Source organism: Lineus longissimus, chromosome 2 (genome assembly GCF_910592395.1).
Source record: "Lineus longissimus chromosome 2, tnLinLong1.2, whole genome shotgun sequence".
Lineage (NCBI taxonomy): Eukaryota > Metazoa > Nemertea > Pilidiophora > Heteronemertea > Lineidae > Lineus > Lineus longissimus.
In genome coordinates this window covers 1,358,088-1,378,168 of record NC_088309.1, presented here as the reverse complement: position 1 = coordinate 1,378,168, position 20,081 = coordinate 1,358,088, and the positions used below count along the sequence as shown (strand labels likewise).

The 20,081-nt window shown below is 42.0% G+C and overlaps 2 protein-coding genes and 1 long non-coding RNA gene across 4 annotated transcripts; all 3 read right to left on the bottom strand.

The window, feature by feature from the left end:
- Positions 1-3,180: 3,180 nt before the first annotated feature.
- LOC135500577 (uncharacterized) lies at positions 3,181-12,220 on the bottom strand. Of its 2 annotated transcripts, none has more exons than XM_064792121.1 (2): positions 12,072-12,220; positions 3,181-5,969 (listed from the first exon to the last, which is right to left on the bottom strand). In XM_064792121.1, exon 2 carries the CDS (start codon positions 5,948-5,950, stop codon positions 3,602-3,604), a length of 2,349 nt encoding a protein of 782 aa, XP_064648191.1. In that variant the 5' UTR covers positions 5,951-5,969; positions 12,072-12,220; the 3' UTR covers positions 3,181-3,601. The 2 variants fall into 2 exon arrangements, with proteins under 2 accessions (XP_064648191.1, XP_064648199.1); XM_064792129.1 differs by lacking the exon at positions 12,072-12,220 and adding an exon at positions 8,805-8,951.
- Positions 12,221-12,560: 340 nt separating this feature from the next.
- Positions 12,561-15,555, bottom strand: LOC135483478 (uncharacterized). Its single transcript, XR_010446328.1, has 4 exons — positions 15,280-15,555; positions 14,691-14,761; positions 14,028-14,106; positions 12,561-13,661 (listed from the first exon to the last, which is right to left on the bottom strand). It is a non-coding gene; the product is annotated as an uncharacterized LOC135483478 (long non-coding RNA).
- A 451-nt stretch (positions 15,556-16,006) lies between these two features.
- On the bottom strand, positions 16,007-18,345 carry LOC135483476 (FMRFamide peptide receptor frpr-18-like). Its single transcript, XM_064764431.1, has one exon. The coding sequence runs from the start codon at positions 17,499-17,501 to the stop codon at positions 16,521-16,523; it is 981 nt and encodes a 326-aa protein (XP_064620501.1). The 5' UTR covers positions 17,502-18,345; the 3' UTR covers positions 16,007-16,520.
- Positions 18,346-20,081: the final 1,736 nt, after the last annotated feature.

The window sequence follows — 20,081 nt, the reverse complement described above, 5'->3', positions numbered from 1 at the left end:
GAAGCCAACCAATCCTCCCATTGAAGATCTCAGTGCGGGATGCACAGAGCACTGACACAAAACCCAACTGAAAGTTGAATGATATTGTGGAATACTGTGGTGCTTTTGATAGTTTGCCCCAAGTAAGAAAAAATGCAAGAAAAGAAGAAGACAACATGCACTGTTTTAGAAAATCGTAATGATAAAGACTTTATTTTGCTTATTTACAAATCTTCTACATGTACATCTATTCTCTATTTATGTTCATTGATATTTTTTCTATTGGCTGTACAAAACTGATATCACAATGCTTCGATAAGTTTAAAAATATGAAATTTTCGCAAATGAAAATATTACAACTTGTAGGTAACAAAAAGCTACAGGGTGATAGTATCAAGAAGTATGTAGAAATTGCGTAAACGATTCCAGGAAGATAACACGAAATAGCACATTTCAAAGTAAATTATCAATCCCTGCAGAGATACAAGTGCACACGAGTCTGTTGGATATTACAAATGTTGAGAAACTTTATCCCCCCTCCCCTTCGCAGACGCTATCATCCATAACTTTCCATATATACGGCCAGGGTAAATACTCATATCTCGTCCTTTTCATTGCCGTATTTGATGATATACACCAAATCAAGAAATGATAAGGAAATCATCAGTCAAGCTTATAGAGAAATCGAGTACCACCGATTCTGATGACCTATGATATTATGGCTATAAGTAACTGTGCAGTTCTTAACGGATCGATCAATAATTCAAAATGCGACAAAAACGTCTGTATTTTCTCTTCAGATGTAATATATTTGAGAATGTCGATGTAGAAACACTTCAAATATGAAAAACATCTCTCGACACCATTCCGTATCGTTCAAGAAATACTTTGAAACCATGGGTGTAAAGGGGCTAACACTCATAGACCCTCGTATTATAGAATGGGGTCGAGGGACTGACATGAGTCCAATTGAATCAAGCGTATCCGGTGAACAACGCCTCTTGGAACTTTAAATAAAGCACGAAATAGTATCACTCATATGAGCAATAGGCTGCTTCAAAACTGATCGGCATTTCATATTTGTATAAAAAAAGACGTCTGAATGACTGCAGTATAGGCCTGCATGTATGATCTAGACGATGGCGTGCAATTATTGAAAATTAAAATAGTCGAGGGGCGGCACATTTTTTTGACTGAAAAAATCCCTAAAAGGATTCTTTAAACGCTGAAGCCCCTTTTTTCAAGAGTGTGATACTGCAATACTGGCGATGCCGGTATTAACATGAAGCCAATCAATGCTTCAAGTCAGGACAGGAGTCGAACAGACAATGACAATTGGAACATCTGTTTGGTTAAAATGGCCCAGCACTTCAAGTAGGCACCTCGTTAATTGTTGCTTCGGTTGCGCTAACGACATCGATACAATGAGAGACATCACACTTTACACCAGTATTGCAGCCGTGGTCCTTTCCCCGGAAATATTGAATGGCCATCAAGTTACACTGGTCTCGATCCCCTGAAACAGGCGATGGTTGAAGCAAAGAAATGGATCATGTTAAATGGGACTATTAGCTAGGAGCCAGGTGTCCAATTGAGCTTTCATTTGAGCTATGATGATGAATTAAGCGATGATAATGCAAGTCAAATCGAGAACAAAGCTTGAATATAGCGGACATATATACACTGCAAAGATCAATTATCGATAGAAATCAATGGGTGATATGAATAAAGAGAAGTAAATGCTTTTATCTAAAATTCCATGTACATTTACACTTGGCCTTTCTGTACAAAATTGAAGTAAAAGCATTTGCTAGCCTTTATTCATATCACCCAATATACATGATTAGCGTCTATGAGGCCTGGAAAAGTCTATGTTAGACCTTGTCGTTGCTGTTAAAGTGGCAGTGAACTTAGTCAGCATTATAATCTTAAACTAACAGGCTACAGTAAACATTCATTTTATTTGTCAATGATGCCTTTAATATTGGTTTTTTAGCAATGATTTACAGCTTATTGTGCTTGTTTTCCTTCAGATATGTATTTTAGCACATTTCATTTTTTACTACACCAGTATATTAAGCGAGCTTTGAAAACGACTCTGCCAGGCCACACATCTCCTAGACCCTGTGATACACTTGTCCTACGTACACTTTCAGACGGCGCCCAAAGCCCTATTGTATGGGTGTTCGGGTGCATGTACGTGTCGTGGTTTGTGTACCTGAAATACCGATGCAAAATACCTGGCCAAATGCCTCAAGCTGGAAGAGTGCATCTTTTAAAAATCCAGTCGGCCGCATTATTACGTAGGATCAGCTCTTTTTGTAACCCAGTTGGGAGGTGTTGTCCCCACAACTATGACGAACGTGGCTGTGGTGAAACGTTACGGATGAATTGCACCGAAAAATGCAGAAAAACTTTTCAAAAGAGGAATGACGAAAAGCCTTGACAGGACAAATCCGAAATTAATGTGTTTGTAGACTTTTGTAGGTTTACCTCAGACAGAGTGGATAATCTGTGAAATAATTCTCTTCCAAGGCATTTAGCTCGTCTAAATTGTCTGTTAAACTCGTTCCAGTCCAGAGAACCATAAAATTTCACTTCAGCGTGTGTACATGCAAGCATACATAGATTCCTGCACATCCCTATGTGTTGATATGTGCCCTTCTTTGGTCTAATGAGGATTTTTTAATGATTACCCCATGAGACCGTCCATCATGTCTGTCTGCGCAATGACCCCATACCGGTCGGCCAACTCTGACCACAGGATATCCGAAGGTGACTGTTCCGTGGTATAGCGTAGGCTTGTTAAGGTATACTCAACGACAGTTGTGACTTCTAGACTTTGGATTTGCCAACATTCCTTAGTTCTTGTAAGCACATCGTGATCTTGCAACACAGTACTTCTGCGATTATTTTGCAACCTGTAAACGTCTGGGCCCAGTTCCTGAAATGGCGCTAGGCCAGCGCTAAGCCTTAGCGTGGCGCTATGTCCTATCTGGCGCCACGCTACGACTAACGCTGATGCTGGAACCATTATCTAGCGCCACGCCAGCTATCACTGGCTAGCGTGGTGCTAGGGGTAGCGCTACGCTAAGTCTAGCGCTATTTCAGGAACTCGGCCCTGTTGTCTAAACTACATGTGTCTAGAGTTGTTCTATTTCTACATAATTACACGTACATGTACATTAAAATGCCCTCATGTTATCAAGATGAAAATATCTTTTTTACGTTAGAAAACTTAAGAAACGATTTTATACATTTAAACTTGAAAAATAAATATAAGAAACATCGCCACATCAACAATTGTGAAAAAGATCTGCAAGTTTCTATATCAATGCCAAAACTGATTAATTCACAAACGAAAAATAAACGAAAAATAAATAGTTTGTGCGAACTGGAAAAACATCGTTTAAAAAAAGGAATATGCTGACCTGAAGACTTGCATTACAACCAAGCCTTTGCATAGATTTTTTTGGTATTCTGCTATCTTAGTTTGCATATTCATTATCACTTGTACGTTCTTTGTCTACAGTTCACCACTGGCCAACGGTATGTTACCTCTACATTCTACATGTATATCATCTGCTTTATTCTTCGAAATTAAGCAATTTGAGGAGACGCCTCACACTGTGGTTACTGCGTCCCCGTAGTTTGAAGACTCGTAACCATAGTTTCTGTAGCCATCTCGTTCCTGGCTTCCCTGACTACTGGAGGTACTTGGAGTCCGGTCAATTGATGGTGCTTTCGTTTCAAGGGCCTTCCAATCAACGAAACACTTGGCACACTCCAACTCTCTTAGTTCACCTTGTTTCTCAATGGGTGACATTTGTAAAACACTTGCGACTATCCCAAACAAACTCAGGACAATGTATACGAAATTCAGCGCATCCAACCACCTGTGAATTCCCCCTTTTTCCATTTGCACGAGCCCGAAACTCAAACCGATACAGAACGTCCCTAAATAAATCACACAGATATTAAACATGGTTATTCCAATCATGGAACTGACGTACACATCCTTTGATTTGCAGTGTGTGAGCACCCCCAAACTGCCCCCGATGGCGGCAAAAAGCCCTGCCCAGAATCCAGCACAAGTGAACCAACCCGGCGACTTATTCAAGAAGATGAAGACGGCGTTGGCAATAAGTAATAATCCGATAACAATTTGAGCGAGACCGCAACCTAGCCGCTTGATTCGGCTGCGCTTGATGTCGTTGTTTCTATTCCTTTCTGCGATGCGCTCAACATTCGCAAGGGCACAGTCCGAGGCGACCTTAACGGAGTCGTCACTACTGGTCAGGGAGTGTCTCTCGCCCCCCACTGACCGGAGAAAATCCAGATTCCTGTAATCCTGACGATAATGCTCCAGTGATTTAGTCGTCGCATTAGACGCACGCGACGCACATGTTGCGTTAGATCTCAGCGTTCCTGACTGTCCTGTTTCACTTCCCGTTTCTGAAAGCTGCGTTTGAAGTTTAGCGGGATCGAAAATGATACCATCACGTGACTTGACAGCCTGTGATGTTTGGAATTGTGTGTACACTTTAAGAGGGTCACTGTCCAGCCTTTCCGGGAGTTGAACATGAAGGGCAGTTTTAATGGGGTCATAATCACACACGAACTCCGGGCCAGCGTCCTTGACAGGAGTGGATAGCTTATTGTCTATCCTGTATGCGCCTTTAAGAACAGAGGGAGATGCTGGTCCAGTCAATCCCTTTTGAGGCTTTAAAGGGATTAGTGGCTTCACAGGATTAACAGGTTTGTCTTGTATTTTTGGCTTTTGATATGTCTTCTCAAGAGAACCGGAAGTACCCCAAGCGCCATAACGGGAATCATCATACTCAAAGTTATTGTTTACCGACTTTCGGTCAGGTTTTAGAACTTTTTCTAGCGTGCTTGCGTATGAGGAATAACCATCGGTCTGTGTATCGGAAGCTTCCAATTCGAGGGAAGATGGATGTCCGGACTGAGCCTGCCATTCCTCGGAAAGATAGGGATGGAATGGTGTGTGATTTGTAGCGTTACCGAGTAGATGACGGTAGTCACCGGGTTGCGTGCTACCATCATTAGGCGAGTTAGTCCCGTGCGAATAGCGAGAATCTCCCGATGACGAAGAATTAAACGCACTGCCATTTTCGTTAGAAGTATTCCCAAAGTGATATGGCGAATCATCGGAGGAGGATCTCAGCGTACCAGTTCCGTTACAGCTACTCCCTAACGATTGACGAGAATCACCTGAGGTTGACTTCAATGGATTTCCCTTTGGCGCGCGACTTAGGGAATACTGAGACCCGCCAGGTGAAGATAGAGACCGATTCACGGCATTCGGCGTTTTCCATTGAGACTCTGCCATGGAAGATTTTGTTGGGCTACCATTGCGTATATCGTCGGAAGCTGATTTCAGGGACTCATACCCAGCCGAGTAGGTCCGACTACGAGACCGAGGCGAAGGTTGCGAGAGATCCTCGTTACTCCACTTTGTTCGCCGAAGATCATCGAAGCTTTTCCTTTGGTGCTCATCCACCTGGCGTAAATCTTCAAAGCTCTTGCGCTGTCTGTCGTCGTTAATACGACGCAGATCCTCGTGGCTTTTCCTGGACCGTTCGTACTGTCTACGATCGGCCTGCCTTGGCCGAACATCGTGCCTCAAAGACTGCGCCCGTTCAGGCCGATAAGAGTGTCTTCCGTGTTTCAGGGACTGCCCTCGTGTTTCCTCGTTTGGGCTTTCAAAAACTTCATCCTCATCGATAGTAACGTCCCTCAGTCGTCTATTCCTCGACGGCCTTGACCTCTCGGAATATTCCTGCAGCCTTGACCTCTCTGGTGTTGACTGTGACCTTGTGTAGATTGGTGGCTGTTTTACAAGGCCAAATGGGTCGCTGAAGCTCCGAATTTCGTACGTGTTGTCAGCTCGGCGCTTCTCCGCCCCCACCGCCGCTCTGTATGACGGGGGTGCAAGTTCATGGGCCATTGATGGATGTGATCACATCCTGTAAAGATACAAAGATAATAAATAGAGTTGACGATAAACCAGTGAGTATGATGTCAGCTGCTGCTGCAGAAATTAAAATTTGGCTTACAGACCACACATAAGAAGAACTAAATCCTGAACTCCGGGCATTCCGTGTCAATTCAATGTCCCGATCATCTCGTATTCTCTCGATCGGGTCTATGTTGAATGCCTTAAGGTGAGCAAGCGTGAACTTAGGAACACTAGCAATAAAATGGTATCGATAGTAGGCAGATAGGTCTTTCTGGCTTCTGCTTCCCATTATAACTGGACCTCTTTCATGTTTTAACTAACTCGTCAAACTAGTAATACCTTGATCGAAGGCGAGCTAGCATACATGTTTGTTGCTTGCATGTAAAATCATTCACGCATTGACAAGACGCGAGAAAGGAAGACAGGCGTCATAGGGGTTTCACGAGTGAAATCTTCGTGACACCAACAAAGTTGAGGAAATAAAGGAATATGGCCAGTGGATTCCAGGTCAAACAAGAGCAAGATTTCATGGTCTTGGCCGGGAGTCTCGCTCGCCGGTGACCAACCGTGCTGAGATTTAGACAACTTTGCGAAGTGGCGTGAAAATTAAGTGACCTTAGCATAGTTATGACGGTTGTATCTAGAGGGGTGGAGGGGAGATACGATTTGTTAGTCACCAAAGACATGTTTTTCAAGTAGATTTTAAGCTACGTACGGGGGCACCCTGTTCAGGTAAACCGTCAGAGAAACCATGAGAAGACAGGAGGAGAAACCAAAGCATATAATGTAACTGGACGTAAAGCAAAAATCTGCTTCTACGACCTGTGTCGTGTGAGTTTCATATCTTTTTCTCTCTTTATTTCGCACTACTGACATATTCGATACGCATACAGCCCGAAGCCAATCTAAAAAATCGGCCATGTTTAGATCAGATCACTTGCTTCGGGGTAGTGGCGATAAGGTGTCAGGATTTCTTTGGGGAAGTAAGTGGTGGCGAAGGATATGTCTTAATAGTGCATTCGACATGAAAAACAAGTACAGAACCTTTTTGTATATCCTTTTGAGGAGGTTTATTATCACGAGATCGACAATTTTACGCGCATGGCCCCATTTTGTTGTTATGTGGACAATGGTACCTGTGAGTGTGCGTCAAGCTTTCCAGGGTGATGTGGTTCCCACAAGTCGTCTTTTCAAAGTAGACAACAGAAAACTATATTCAAAATATAATTTCTAGCGGTTTATAAGCAAGAGTGGGGAGTAATTGAAAGTACCTTAGGCAAAATTACTGTTCAATGCAGAATTGATAGGTTGCGGATCAGAGGGCAGCACATTTAATTATGCCCCCAAGTATAGCGTGATTTGCTGGTGCTGACACGAATCATTTGCTAATTTGATATCATTACGTACAATGAAACTGATTAACTTCCAGCAGTGAAATCGCATTAAAAGTCTTAAGGAACTAAATTGGTCTTTGCAGCCTTAATTTTATGCGAGACATTTGATGGCTAGGCCTATGGGGATACTTATAATATGGCGTATACCAAGCGAGAGGAATACTTTGAAGCCGAATGGACAGATACAGTCTTGCCAAAGGTCCATATATCGCTACCAGGACAAACTGGCTCAAAACAAAGGAATGACTGTAACTAGGTGTAATAGTCATATCTTTTCGTTGAATCTGTATATATGAAGTTGCCAGAATACCCGAATTCGCAACTGGTGGAGCACGAACTCTATTCAGTCCTTTATCGTACTATCAACAACCACACAAACAAAACTCAAGGCATATCTCTTCCGTCCACCAAACGACATCATACGTGCATTGATCTTTTGGTTCAGAACCCCGGATGGACATGGTGAGGGACGAACAGCATTCGGCCCTCCAACCAGCTCATGATATGAATTTGCACACAGACAATGACACTTCTTCGTACAGCGCATGACCTGATGACTTACCTTTTACAGAACTTGCCTAAATTGTGGACAGTAGGTATTCTCCCCTTTTGTAACAACGTAGAGGCAGGTTGTGCTTTCGTCCATACTACACTGTGCCATATGGTGACTCAAACTGACGTAAGTTTCTGTGTACGTTAGTTATTAGTAACGTTTTATTGGTTTAACTTTAAATACTAAACTTAATAATTCAATACGGATCAGGACGCATAAGCAGTTTAAGTATCCCTTCATTTCCATTGATTCCCAACAATAACACCATAATTGCAAAGCTGGATATACAACACAAGAAAATCCCAAATTATCTTTTTTGTGATCTATGGTGGCAACCATAAGCCCCTTCCTCAGACTTGTCAGAGACAAATGGACAATGTCAGACACCATCGTTTTGTTCAGACATTCATTCATCAAATTATCAGAATAAAACCAAAGATGACGCCATAGAATTCGATGAGCATTGCCTTTGTTGGGGCAAGGGTTCAAAATCCCTTGAAGCGGTTTGAAACGTGTGGGCCCCCGCTAGGCTAATCATCGCCCTCTTGAAATGTTGAAAGCATGGGCGGCACAGCCTCATTAACTAAGATAATGGGCTTTTCAGTTAATTGTTAGGCGATTGTGTCTGTTGGTTGGGTTCTAGATAATCGTGACAGGGATCTTGGAAGTGTTCCGTTGAGAAACGTTTTCCCTTGGAAGTGCACTTTATATTTCACGCAAACATTTTAAAAGTATGCGTGTGTCAAGACCGCATCGAGACAGACATTCAAGCGGTGTAAACCGACACGATCCCCAAGTCGGTTTAGTTTTTAGACAACAAATCGAAGTATTCAGGAATATCTAGCATTCTTTTGACTGCAAGGCTACAAACAGAAACTATACATGGTTAAAGTACCTCTCTGATTCGAAGATGAGACATTAGTTTTGGCTTGATCCTGGCCTTTGCTTGTAAGAATGTCACCAATCACAGCATCATTCAACAGGTATGACTGATATAGCCTGAGATCCCAAAGAAAACTCCTCAGCTTCCAGAACAACAAAAAAGTCCTCCAAATGAACAAATCAATCAGAAATCGAAGAAACTAAGTACTTCAAGCAAAACGAGCAAGTGATCCCTCAATTGCCTTTGATCAATGGGTCGATATAATCGTAGAACACAAACTGGAGGGGCCGTCTCAGAGCCGGAGATATAAGAACAAGCCTAATGTACCGAGTGGAAAAGCGAAGGGACTGACACGTAATTGAGTTGAGCTGAGCCTCAACCAGGACATTACTAGCTCTATAAACAATGAATTAGGCGATGTGTGATGTAGTGTAGAAGGAAAGCAGTCACTCCGTAGGAAATCCACACTATCAGACACAGTCGCCCTATCTATCATATGAAGACGTGCACCGACGGGGAGTCGAACCCACGACCCTCAGAGGTGACAGTCGCTAATGTTGACTTCTTACTACCGCGCCACTATACTTTCACTGAGAGCTATACATGTCGGTGATGAACGATTTGGCGTTTAGTCGATTTTCTGACCAAAAGACCAACTAAGGGGCTTTTGATGGGGTTCCAAATAAGGAGCTAGATTTTCAGATGATATTTCAAACAGCATTTATAATGACATCGTCCCCTTTATATCAATAACCGGTATAATATCATCCCAGGCATCGAACGAACAAGGTCACAAAATGTAGTATGTACACATGTATTTCCCATAAAGTTCCCATAGTATAATACCTATGACGCGATCATAGCATTTGCTTTCTCAGTGAGCTAAGATGCTTATCAAACAATAAAACCTGTTTGTATTTTCACAAACGATTTTAGTACTCCCGACATGTTAGACGTGTGGTTTACGTGTGCTGTTAGTGTACTTTTGGGCCAAAGCCCGATTTCTCGTTCAAATTCGCAAATATTAGCTATAATTGTAAATAATCCAAAACCACAACATTACAAGTCTTACACAAAAGCACAATCATGCCCATGAATATATAATGTGCAATTGTCTGCAAAATACATGCCTGACATACATGTACTGGTATATTCAAGCGTAGTGCAAGACTTGATAATCAACAGTCTCAAATACACCTTTTTGACATGTTGGTCCTCGGACTTCAAGTACCCTCACAATGACCAAAGTAAACTCCTCGAGGCGGGCTAGCGGTCTCACCATTGTCCTGCCAGTAAAATCATTCAGATCATTCAACCCCCTATGAAATCTTTCGCATGGATTGTAACTCAAGTCCTGTTAGGACATGATCCATTGTTAACATGGGATTTGCTTTACTTTTCGCATTTGAGTCGCAAACATAAAAAGGGACCATTAGCCTTAAAGAAACATAACAAAGGCGTCATTTTCATGGCGATTTTGAGTTCATACGCGTCAGTGTTCACGGCTTACTCAAGTACGAAGCGTATAAAAGATGGCAACAGAAATGAGAAGTGCCTTCTTTACAACTAGCTTTGATTGAAAAGTAGGCAAGACCATACTTCGGCTATAAATGTCCCGGTGGCTAATGATAACTGCTCAAGACATCAGCTGCAATATCACTTATGCTAAGGTCATGACGGTCGAGTATGGTTGTTCTCGTGCTCAGATTGATATGCCTGGATGGATCTGGGCGAGACACCGGCAAATAAAACTACCAAATAGACGCGAGGGAGAATCTATTTGGCTACTGTTAACCTTTGTAAACATTTACAATGTTTACTGGTAGAGTTGAAATCATTAGTGCAAAACACCAACAGTGAAAGTATCCCGCCCAGAACGTCACTTTATTCATCTCTTCAATTTTTAACCGTTGCGGTTGTCAGGAATTAACAATAAACCTTGCCGAGAAACAGAATTAATCCAAGGTCGAGCCGGTACAGATTGTCAACTGAAGGTCATCTTCAGGTTAAAGACTATTGGGAGAATGGTTTATGGCAGCCAATATAGGGAGATCTTAGCCAAGTACAACATGTTCCAACAGTACAAACAGTCCCGATAGTCTTTGTCATTGTCTTGGATTTTCGCATGACAAAATTAAAAGTTTTAAGCACAAAATGTCGTAAATCTTTATTACACAGCACGGCGTCAGTCGAGCCTTAGTCCTAAAGAAGGACTACATAAAGCATGCCTCTGCTTTGTCCTTCTTTTCAAATTGTTTAATGAAATGGCGCTGAAGGGATTAAAAACCGTTCATCAAGAGGCTTAGCTGGTAAGGTGTCTGTATGCGGAGGGGTGGCAACACCAATGAATTAGTCTGTAGCTGTCAAATGTACCCGAATGTGGAGAGATAAGGCAACATGTCTCATCGTTGTGTTACAGTTTTTCTGTTATCATGTCCTAATGTCGTTAAGAAAACTAATAAGAAACTGATATCGGCATAACAGAAATGACATTATCTTATCTCATCTTATCTTATCTTATACAAATATCGTTTTATTATTATATTATTATTATCGACTAGGCTGACGATTAACAAGACAACTTGATGTTATCTCTGTATTTGGCGGTCGATGTGGCATGATGCTGTCTAGGTCACGTTAGTATAGGGGTGGAAAAACTACAAATCTGGCGTGAAAAGAAGACGAGTCATTGATAAAAACTCATAATTGGCCCTTATGTCATTTGTATGTTGGGTCAAACGTAATGATAGCGACATGGATTATGGACCAAAACAAAGCAATTCCCCGATTGTTGACAGCAAATCGGTCGACTTTCGTTTCAGTATCAGTCGGAAATGACCAATGTCCTTAGTTTATATTCACCTCACAGCGCATCTACCTTCTTTGGCTCACATACATTTGCCGTTGTTGTTGATCTACATCTTACAGAATTGCCTCAAATATACTGCCACCCCCGCCAAGACGCAGTTGTCGTGAAAACGTGTAGAAATCGGTCCACACAGGGAAATTAAGCTTGTGTTTTCTGGCCCTGTTGCATCCAAGATAGAAATCCCATACATATAATAGCCTAACACCATCCTTACGAAGTCTGAAACACCACGGAGGTCCCTTTCTACTGGTTTTGCGGTCAAAAAGGAGTGCAGTCCTTCCTTACGAGACGGAGCAGAGTTCATCGTATCTCAGTCTCCCCGTCTTGCGAGTAAATCCATGGTGTATTCTAGATACGATCGCCACAACTTATTGATTCCTTACCACATTTTATTACTGAATTTTACTCACCTGTCAAATTTAAGCAACAGATCCAAGAGAAGCGAAATATCCTCACAAAAGTTGCCTCGTCACAGAACGGCCTATCCTCGAGCTTATTCTCGGGGCGATCAACCGATAGAGGAGACCCCGACTATTAAACGGATGACCTCTATTTCTTAAGACGGTGACAATCACAAAGCAAGGTGTCTACAATGGATCAATAGTATGGTTGGTTTGAACTTGGCAACTTCTTCCCGATTGTGCCACCGTGAATGGTTGACCCAAATCGGAGCACATGCCAAGAGGGCAAGATGACAGGTTCGTTTCACAGGCGAGACATCTATTGGATTACTGAACACCGCTGGTTGCCAGAAGTGAGATCCGCGATTGTGCTGCTACGAAGACTCATCTGGATCATCAGGCTGAGCCAAGCGACCACTACCGAAATACAATGACTTTTGGTCAACTTTCCAAGACACAAGATCTATGATAACCGGTCACACTCCTACACAGACAAAAACACAACTTCTTTAAAAGAAATGCTGTCGTTATTCTTCAAAGCAAAACAAGATAGTCATTCTGTAACACTGTATAATACTACTGCGATTACATCACACTATAGCAGAGTTGGCTGCAAACACTGGAAATCATGGTACACTAGGGGTCTACACCGATTGTTAGGAGACACACTCTCTCTCTTCGTGTATGAATACAATGGTTTACAAACATTAAAATGTTGACGAAATCGGAACACAAATAATACCCTGTGAAGAACTTAAAAGCATTACAGTCTAACAGCATTCGGCATCAGTGGAAATCATTTGTTCTAGTGTCGACAGCTCTGCTAGTCTAATCTTATAACAAACTGGCACCTGGTGAGAAAGGTATTCCAAATAAAATCCAAGGAGAGGCTGAAACCCTACACGATTCATTCTTTCAAACTGGTCCCAGGCAAAACATCAAGCAGCACCCTTAAAATTTCGGATGTCACCGTCATACGGCCATGTCCAGAGAAAAAGAAAGAATACTGTCAAGGCACAGTCCACTGTTGGATTGTAGAAAATAGGAAATACTCGTGAAGACTGATCTATCATTGAAAAGGATTTCTGCTGTTTGGTCATCGAGGTGTAACCAACGCAAAGGTTTATTGACACCATATGAGATCGTAACATGCTACATGCAGCACTGCAACTCTGTAAGAAATGCACGTTTTGAGGTGGAATTCTTGCTATAAAACTATGCCATCCTTGATAATGTAAATCAAGGTACATGTAATATCTATCGCACAGATCAACCATCGTACGGCACTTCTTAGGATATTACAATCTCATATGGTTAAAATATACGTTTCAGAGTTTGTCCTTAAATGCACAATGGTAGATCAATTTAATTTCAAAAGTCTAAAGCTTATAACTCCTCATGGTCTGGTACTTCTGGAATTTCATCGCCATCATAGTCTTCAGGTTCGCCTCCAGAAGGGTCGACGAAATCGTCTTCATCCATGAACATATTGTCCCAGCCGGGCAGCTTGGGGCGCTTGTCGAGGTCACGTCGCACAAGCCCATGGGATTGGAGCAGAGCATGGATTTCTTCTCCCTGCATTTCAGCCAAGGCTTGACGCTGCAACAATATGGAGAAGACATGAGTAAACGAGGGCTTTTTACATTTAGCTACCTGTAACCTAAACCCTGATATTTGCTGGAATATGATGAGTTTACTAAAGTTAGGCGAGTCCACTAATCATGTAACTAATTCTAAAGGGTTAAAATCGTCTTCCTGGCTTCACTTCCTGATTTACAAGTATGATTAAGGCTCCTTTAGAATTGACACTGTTAGATATTCAGTTTTTGTAACACAGGCCGATCCCCTTCATTAGAAGATGTAAACCCAGTGCCAAATTCCTGAGTCATACAGATAAGAGCGTGTTGCCCAGTGGTTCTTATTGGCACAGAGTATCCACTTATGATTTATTGAGATAGCACTCACCTCCACTTGCTGACCAGACTTGTTTAAAAGAATAAGAAATGGAGGTTCCCCAGCTTTGTTGATGAATACAGCATTCTCACTGAATATGGGTTAAGGAAGTAGTCATATCAAGGTCAGGTAAAGGGCATTTACAATGCAACGATGTTCGAAGTCTGACTGAGATTTTTTAATCAAAACGTTTAACTTTCAATCCCTTTTTCGAATTTCGAAGCTCTAGAGGGGTTTCTTGGGTCTTGGGCAAATGCACATCAGTAAGTAAAATGATCTTGTCTGTTTCATCAAAGGTGCTACATTCATAGACGTATCTGAAAATGCTCTGTGTGCAATTTCCCCGTATGTCTAACAAAGGCTCTCTGTACTTGCTGGCATTGTATTGTCCCGCATACAACTGAGACAAATCTCACACTGTAAATGTCCTGGAGTCTTTATTTATTATCATTTATGGAAGGCATGAAGATGTATTTGCATTATTGATTTTTTTCTGCAGCACTGAAGGTTTTAATACAAGGCACCTACAGTACACAGAAGCTGCCTGTAACAGCTGCCGACTCATATGAAGAACACGTGACTAGGAGATGACTTCATTACAAAACCTACGTTCTGAATGTGTGTTGTAAAAATGCCCTCCTTCGCCCTACATGACTAGTTATTGGAAAAGGATACTAATACGAGAACTCTTCTGTAATGAACCTCTTCACTTCTGGAAGAGAGTTCAAACGTCATCCACTGCAACTCTGGAAACACAAGGTCAAAGAGTGGAGACATGATTTTAGAACATAAAATAAGATGGAACTGGAAGGGAGATTAAAAAGGGAGGTTGGGTCAGTTGTCTCCCTTATGTTATCAAGGAGAACAGGGTCTCTACCATTTGGGTAAGGGTAAAAGGTGTCTACTATCAGAGACACAGTGGGCATGGGCATAACCTAGAGGTCCTCGGTAACCGTTAGGCCCAACTGCCACACTTAAACCTTACTAATAGGTTTGCTTTAAATCTGCCCGGGCCAATTTGGCTCAGAGAGGTAGGCCTATACAGTGAATTTAAACGCATAGGCCTACAAAATCATGTTTTGTTACATGCGTTTGTGTATGCGTAATGAATGTGTACTTGCTACTGTGCTGTATAACTGTATACAGTATACCCGATAGGAAAGATCACGATAATGTATGCAGAACCGTTGAAAATTGGCAATAAACTCGGATACTTCACAAGAACGCAAAACTGACAGAAAATTCGTTAGGCCTCCCATATTACCTCAATTCGAGCACCAACGATGACTTTGTCTGTGACTTGACTTTCGTCCGAGTTCACCAGCAAAATGCTGGTTAACAACGACAGCCATCCAATAATCCAGCCTCGGTCCACCATATTGGGTTGGATATAATTAGGATACACTTTATGTAGTCAATTCAGTAGTCGCAAAGTGGCACCACTATCGGTTGCGGGGTGGGGGCGTACTCCCTTTAAACGTCCCCGGGTTTTTATTCTTGATGATGTCCGAAAACCTTGGCCAAGATGGAGTTTTAAGTCGGAGTTCGCCACGTGTTTCGGGTAGGGCGTGTTGAGATGAAGTGATGTGATGAAAATGCGCTGGTGTAGGAAGAAAATGTCCCCCTGGAGGCTGGAAAACGTGTCCAGCCCTATTGTATTCGGCCGTGACTGTGATAAAGGCCCCGGACGAGTGTACAGACTTGGATGTTTTCAATAAAGCATTCTGGGCCTATGCATGTATTCTAATACTAACAGTAGGCCTAATCTCGAGGAAGCTTTTATAGTCCTCCTTGCAGTGATGAATAAATAACTAACATTAATAACAATCGGGGGGGGGGTTAAATGTCAACATCAACAGTGCACGTGCACGTCTTGGCAGACTGTCTGTACACGAGTAGCGCCGCCCTTTGACTACAGACTAAATTACATTATTTTACTCGAGGGCGATCTTAATAATTGCCTACCCATAGATTGCAACGTGTCACGTGGATTGAGTAAAGGAGAATTGTTCCAGGGTTTAGTACTTCTCTTACGCTTATGTAGTTCGGGTTCAGGGGGTTTCAAGATAAAAATCATATAGATAATAGAATTATTATTATCATTATTATCATTATTACTGCTATTAGTACATGAATGATACACGGGGAGTCGAACCCGTGACCACCAGACCGAAAGTCCTGAAGTCATTCTAACCGTTGAACCACAGAGGTTTTCATGCTAGAGTGGAGATTTTCTTCGCCTGTAATAGCCAGGCTCTGGCGATATGAGCCTTGTGTGAAATAGAGCGACATTTTTATTTCACACAAGCTTCAGATTACCACGATGTTGAATTCGTTGAGAATTTCTTGTGTGGTTGCCACTTTGATGGAGGGCCTATCAAAGCTGCCATTCGTCCCAAACACAAAACGTCACATAAAAACGTCGACTACATGTGCATGTATGAATGGAGTTTTCACTTAAGCCTCGAATGTATACATAATGGCGCGTCTTCAAGATTGCTTACTTCATTTCCTTCTTGTACAGACAAGGCAGAACAGACCAAGTAATTCTGTGCGGAATTTCGCTATCGGTAGCGTGTACGCGTAAAAGTTCATGCCATAATTGCAATAGAGAAGAAGAGTCGTAACTGAAGATATCATATCTCTTAGAACAATTGATCGAGGGTCCAGTTTCCCCCTCACGCTGCTGTAGTAAATATTCATAGCTTTATTGGGGAACAGAAATACAAACGAACTTATTGATACCGTCAGCAACATGACCGTGATGTAACCATCTTTGCTTTTCTTACCAGAGTCGTCTTGTTGATGGAGTTTTGACGTTTTACCTTGACGTCTCAATATCACGCAAATGATACCAACATTGGCTACAAACATTATTCCAAGTGGAATGTAATACACAGCAATGAGTCTTAAATGGGCATAGTAGGAACCAAGATTGCCAGGGAGTGCGTACAAACATGACTGAGTAATCTTTGTGTAACTTCGACGTTGTCTAAAGAAGTTCACAGTCGTGTATATCAGAATGTTTACAACGAGAGATGCAAAGATGGTGATTCTGGCTCTACGAATGCTGCACAAAATCTTCGCTTTTAAAGGAACAGCAACCGCGATGAGTCGATCAAGAGACATCGCGGCGAGGAGGATCGATGACACCGAGGCGAAGGTATGAACAACGGCAAACATCCCTGAGCAGAAGATAAACGATTGGACCAAACTATCAAATAAAATAATGGCCACTGTTCTTCCGATTTTAAAAATTAGATAACATGAATCAGATACTGCCAGTGCCCTCATGTAGAGGCAGGTAGAAGACGATCTGTACTGAGTTTGCGAGAGTAAGACAAAGGAGAGAATGTTGCCAGTAACGCCCACCACCATCAGACCGAGAGGGACTTGCTGACTCAGGACAGATGTGATGCGCTTTAGCAAGTCAGTCATCTGATCATCATCGCCAAAGGTCCGCCAACTTATGACTGAATCATTCATTTTCTCGATTTGTATCGACCCCTGTTATGATAAACAATTGGCATACCAATTCGTTCCCTTCTTCTTAACTATCATACAAATACTATACCTACTTGACTCTGCATCAATTTAATACCATCACTTAGGTGTTTCTTGCAGTTAGCACACGACTATAAACCGCATTTCCTTCACTACTACGAAGTTCATGTATCTTCTTGCGTTTGTCAAAGCTGTGACGGGGTATGTCTGGTCAAAGTGAAATAGGCATGCATCTGCATCTGAATGATGGGGCGATCAAATGACCCACAGCCCAATTAACTAGACACCAGCGTATGTGGGGCAATATCAAGAGTTTAACACATAAAGGTAGAGGGGAACACATCTGTCTACATAATAAAGGCAAGAATGAAATAATTCCTTCACCTCAGTCGCACGGCATAATATGGGAAGGATTAACATACGACCGCGTTTCAAAGGATGATGGAGAGCTATTTCAGAGATCTACTGTTAACCGAAACATTTCCACGCCTTTCAATTGTCGCGTGGACCGCGCGAAAGAAACGCTCACTTAAACTTGGTGGTTTACATTTGTACAACTACCACTCACACGTGCATTTTATGTGGTTCTCAATGGCGAAGTTCTCCCCGATAAGAATGCGATACCTGGTCCGGCGGCAGCTTGCGAGACGAGTTTCTCCTCCGCGTGTCGTAAGTCGATAAGGTGGATCGAGACGATGTAGATATTTGAGAATTTCACTTGAATTCGGAGACGCCAGCTCAAAGTGCTATGTATGACCTGCTTTAGGTTATCTTTAAGTTGGCCATCCATGAGCGTGTGAGATGTTGACTGGCACATGTCTGTCAGCGTCGAGTTATTATACGATGCCCTGCAGATCATCATTTCTATTTTTGATGCAGTTTTATATACAATACTTCAAACGTCCTCTCTTCTGTATCAACTATTTTAATAACCTGGCTGGCGATTGATTTTTATCTGCTGAACAAGTTATTTTTGTGATTTACTTCGACTAAGTATATTTAGGATTGCATTATTTTCATCTATTTTGGAGCGGAAGGGGTCTAATTAATTTTAGAGCTTTTTAAGCGACCTCTGTTTTCCTTCCTTGTAGATGAGGTAACATTACCAATCAATCGTATATCAATAACTGATGGCTATCCATGGGAGCAGCTGGTAGTACTCTACGTAGTCATTGGTCAATACTGTATGCACACAATTCTCATTGATTTTTAGATTACTAGAAAGGTATCGTTGTAGCACTTTGGTTGTAAGGGAATATCATGTCGTCCTAGTCTGATGGCTATGAAAGTTTGACGAGAAGTTGTTGCAAAGACTGGTGGAGATGGGGCGCTCAGATCCTAGATTTAAGTACATTGAGACAGCTATCGTCTATCTCGGTGGCTTAACAACGGTAAGATGTTGGACTGAACAGTAAAACTCAACTTGCACATTCGTTGCTTTCTCATTTCTTCCTTCTAAGCCCAGCAACATACATTACCTCTGATCTAATTTCATGCCTGTATATTTCTACATAAAACTACCATTCCCTTCTCTGGTTGTTAAAGTAGTTTTGATTGAGATGCTTCTACATTCTTTTCAGGGTCTTGCTCAATTCATAATAGGACCATGTCTGTTCGGTCTCGCTTCCCAGAATTCCATCAGTCTGCACGTCACTTCTGTCATAGTCCTAGCTCAGAATTTCGGCTACCTCTTCGGATCACTGATATCTCGTCGGTTATATCTCAAGTTCAGCAACAGAGTTCTGTGTGGATTATCGTATTTCGTTTGTGCCTTATGCACACTCGGATGCGGGCTAAGTCACATGCTGCCTTTGACTACCACTGCATTTCTCCTCCAAGGTTTCTGTTTAGGATTCAGTCATACAGGTAAGGGCTCATTCTTGAAAGTCATCATGGGTACTAAAGACGACATACTTATGTACATATACTCTCTTTCTCTTGACTTCGACTAATCGGCGGTAAATAAGTGTATTAGCTTACCCTTCAAAAAAGATACGTGCTTTTTTGATGAGTAATAAAATGACTCATCACCGCAATATAGGCCACACTGTGTCGACGCAATGTGGTGGAGGAACATTAATTCAAACTGTTACTGGCCCCCCGTTTGCCACATTAGATTTTCTCTCAGAATATACCTGCAAAACCGATCGCAATTCGGGATTCTGGAACTGTCAATATTAAGAATTTTTTTCAACATAAAACACTTCCGCCTCCAAGAATTCTTATAATGCGCTACTCACAGATGTTACAACGTATAAGTTTATACCAATGGTTTTTTTGTAAATCTATTCCAGGAGCAGTTATAATGGTCATAGACCTATGGGGAGTTGCCGGTCAAAATGCAATGGAAGGGCTCTTAGCAGTCACGGCAGTAGGATATGCTTTGGCACCATCAATCGCACGGCCATTTACTCAACGCGAAAAAGATTTCCTGCCCAGATTGAGGCTTCTAGACTCAAACGTGACAACCATTTCGACTACTATAAACCCGACATCACTCGTCAACTCGACGCCGACTTCAAATGCTACAGCATTGGCAAACACGTCTATGTCTTTAAAGCC

Coding starts and splice junctions, on each gene's coding strand:
- LOC135500577 (XM_064792121.1), bottom strand. CDS start 5,950: ATGGCCCATGAACTTGCACCCCCGTCATACAGAGCGGCGGTGGGGGCG.
- LOC135483476 (XM_064764431.1), bottom strand. CDS start 17,501: ATGAATGATTCAGTCATAAGTTGGCGGACCTTTGGCGATGATGATCAG.